This window comes from Malaya genurostris, chromosome 1 (assembly GCF_030247185.1).
Source record: "Malaya genurostris strain Urasoe2022 chromosome 1, Malgen_1.1, whole genome shotgun sequence".
Classification (NCBI taxonomy): Eukaryota; Metazoa; Arthropoda; class Insecta; order Diptera; family Culicidae; genus Malaya; species Malaya genurostris.
The window spans coordinates 26,271,570-26,274,891 of record NC_080570.1 but is presented as its reverse complement, the minus strand read 5'-3'; the positions used below and the strand labels follow the sequence as shown (position 1 = coordinate 26,274,891).

The following is a 3,322-nucleotide window of genomic DNA, read 5'->3' as shown; positions in this document are numbered from 1 at the left end:
AAGGTCTCGGGAAGAGCTGTCGGTGATGGATCCATACATCCTGGAAAGTGATTGTTAAAAAGATAGTGAAGTACATCACCTTCATCAGACAAGTGCTCACCATCTGAAGTTCTTAAGAAACTGACATTGAAGTCCTTGTTTAATCTGATAGCCTCGTTGAGACTAGAGACATTCGTGCAGAGGCTTTTCCAACCACTTCGTTCAGACGATCGAAGAGCATTTTTGTAAGCCCTTCGAGCCGACAAGAATGCTTCCGACCCAACTCTGCGTCGGTCGTTCTAAGCTCTTCTGAATAGTTTCCTTAGTCTAGCAAGTTCAGCATTCCACCAAGGAGTTTCTCTAGTAGCTCGCACAATCCGAAGTGGACAAACCTCTTCATATGCTGCAACTATGAGTGAGTTTGTCTCGTCGACAACATTTTCCAAATCAATTGGGGTTTCAATTGTTGGTTGGTACCCGTAAAATCTAGTCGCCAAGCCCTCTTCATAGAGGTCCCAGTTTGTAGATTTGGGATTACGATATGTGATAATATCAAATTTAACGTTTGAATGATCAAAGAATATGTACTTATGATCAGACAACAAAGGTTCGAGCTCATCGGAGACGAGCCAATTCACCAACTCATGCGCAATTCTATAAGAGCAGAGAGTTACGTCCAAAACCTCCTCTCTTCCAGATCTCGCAAAAGTTGGACGGTTTCCTGCATTGACTATGTGCAGGTTTTTACTGCTCACCAATTCCGCCATATCAGAGCCTCTCGAATTTATATCTGTGCTGCCCCAAATGATATGGTGAGCATTTATGTCACTGCCGATTACAAGCGGTAAATCACTCTTGCAGCAGTATGATACAACCTTTTTGAAGTCATCGCTTGGCGAAGGTTGGTTATGCGGTAAATATGCCGAACAATAGACATATTTCCTGTCTATGCCATCAATAGTCATACCAACTGTGACAGCACAAATGTCCCGAGTTGTGAGCTCCGATATGAGAGAAACATCGAGAGCACTATTTGCAAGTATGCATGCTCGAGGCATTTCACGTTGATTAGTCATACCGGTCTTGTTGAAGGCAACAAAGACTGGGTTTAACAATTTTCCAACGTTTTCCTTTTGGAAATATGGTAGGCTGCTCAGAGAGGGAAGTTGACATTGATGGTCAACTTCCATGGATGGCCGAGCAAGCCGTACGCAAGTCGATCGAGTAATGTTCGAATACTGAACAACTCGAACGAATGATATTCGAGTTCATACCCAACTCGAACGGAATGCAGAATGGAAATTGCCCATTCGATCGGAATATTTCGAATCGATTGACGTACAGAATAGTAGAGGTTGGCAGAACGTATGTTCGAATCCTGCTCGAAGGTATTTGTTTTTTTTTGTCAACGCCTTTTTCTTCTTTTCAAGAAGTTTCACGCTTTCTAACTATTAGAAAAAGTTATCTTCTTCAACACAACGCCCATAATTCCGGTTTTACAGAAAACTTTGCTAGTTTGCTTATAATTTATAAATTTCCGTAAAATTTCTGTTCACAGTTTTAATAGAAACAAAAATGGAATGTACGATTAGGTTTTTTATGCACGAAAGCTAAATGATTAGGCTGAAATGAGTGACAACAATTGTGACTCGTTAGAAATATTGTATACAGAAGCACCGTTTCTGGATTTGCTTTGCTAGTAACAAGTTTAATCTCAGTGTTGTTCGAACTTTGGAATCATCTATTCAATCCAATGATGAATGTTCTTATACATAAACTTTTTTTTCTGGCATCAGGTTGAACAGGACTGAAAAAAAACAGAATGAGTATTGCTTAACCTGATTTGATTCGATGATGTAGAATTTAGACACGAACTAGTTTTTTTTGTTGTAAAGAAATGCTTTAACATCGGCACCAACAGGGAGTTTCAGGATCAACCCAAAATTCATTTGTACGCTACGGGTTTTTCTGATGATTCTGTTATTGTTGGTGTCGTTGTTACTTCTGTTGTTGTTGTTGATGATACCGTCGTCGTTGTTTCTTCTAATGTTGTGGTCATTGCCGAAGATTGTTCTGTTGTTGAGATGGTTTCAGACACTGATGAAGAAGACCCCTCAGTAGGGCTAGTTTCCACCGGGGCTATCGTGGTGGTCACTGGTGCCTCCGAGGTAGCAGTCCAAAGCCGATTTTTACACTCGGCCAATGAATCTGCGTTACTGTTGTTCTCACTGGCCAGGGCGATCGTAGCAATGACGAATGCAAACAGGGCAACGCTTAGAAATGTCAGCAGTTTGTTATTCATGATGGTATCTGGAAGCGTTAGACGGTTGGTTATTCGATGTAATCGGAAACTGAAACACACACAAAACATCAATCTCCGAGATAAAGCTGTGACAATTCCTTTTCTTTTCTTTTTTTAGTTATCACATGATAATTCACTCCATTTACTAAGCATTCGCTAATATCCTACATGGTAGCTTCAATACCTCCAATGTTGCGCATAATCTCGTTGAAAGCCATTTTGAAAATTATTCCTTAACAAACTATTCGTATAACGAATTCTAAAAATCGATCATCTAATGCTGCCGTTGTAAATAGTACTGTTCCGTCTGTTCATTGGATTTTACTATCGAGTACAGTCATTAGCTCGATAAGACCGTTGAAGCAGAATCAGGGTTGACGTTAGTGCTCTCGACGAAACCGATCGTGTTAAAAATAGGGCACCACATTGATCCACCCATGGTAGTGCTATCGATAGCCTCGATGCACCTCATTCAAATGCTCAATGAAGCACCTGATAGCGTAGCCGACACAATCATCGTTTCGAAGCATTCCCCCTCGATATCGCGCTTATCAGTTGACGTTATCAACGAGAGCATTTCCTACAACTACGATGGCATTAGTGTTGTGACGATGCTCTAGATTTTTTTTAGGTTACAAATTATGCCAAAAGCGCCTTGAAATTCCGTTGAACATTACAAATTCGTATGAAAATATACGGCAAATTCAGACATTCATCTCCAAACTTCCAGGGAATCAAATTACTCATAAGGTCTTGTACAATGTTTAAACCAACATTTTTTTACGTGGAAATCTATTTTGGCAACTTTTCTTCTCCCAATCGTTCGTTGTACCAATTTAAAACATGAGATACCGCTGTTGTTCTTTAAACTCCATCTTCTCCACGACTGCAGAGCTACTACTATCACTTACACACTTGTCAATTACACATTGAAGTCTGAATTTTGGGTCTGAATTCTGTAATTTTGGATTTAAATTCTGGAACTAAATTCTGAAGCTGGATTCTGAAACCGAGTTTTTGAATTAAGCTCTGGAGCAGGAA

The 3,322-nt window shown here is 40.1% G+C and overlaps 1 protein-coding gene across 1 annotated transcript; it reads right to left on the bottom strand.

Annotated features, from left to right (window-relative positions):
* Nucleotides 1-1,557: 1,557 nt before the first annotated feature.
* Nucleotides 1,558-2,613, bottom strand: LOC131433025 (integumentary mucin C.1-like). Its single transcript, XM_058599790.1, has 3 exons — nucleotides 2,466-2,613; nucleotides 1,855-2,289; nucleotides 1,558-1,786 (listed from the first exon to the last, which is right to left on the bottom strand). Exons 1-2 carry the CDS (start codon nucleotides 2,497-2,499, stop codon nucleotides 1,925-1,927), a joined length of 399 nt encoding a protein of 132 aa, XP_058455773.1. The 5' UTR covers nucleotides 2,500-2,613; the 3' UTR covers nucleotides 1,558-1,786; nucleotides 1,855-1,924.
* Nucleotides 2,614-3,322: the final 709 nt, after the last annotated feature.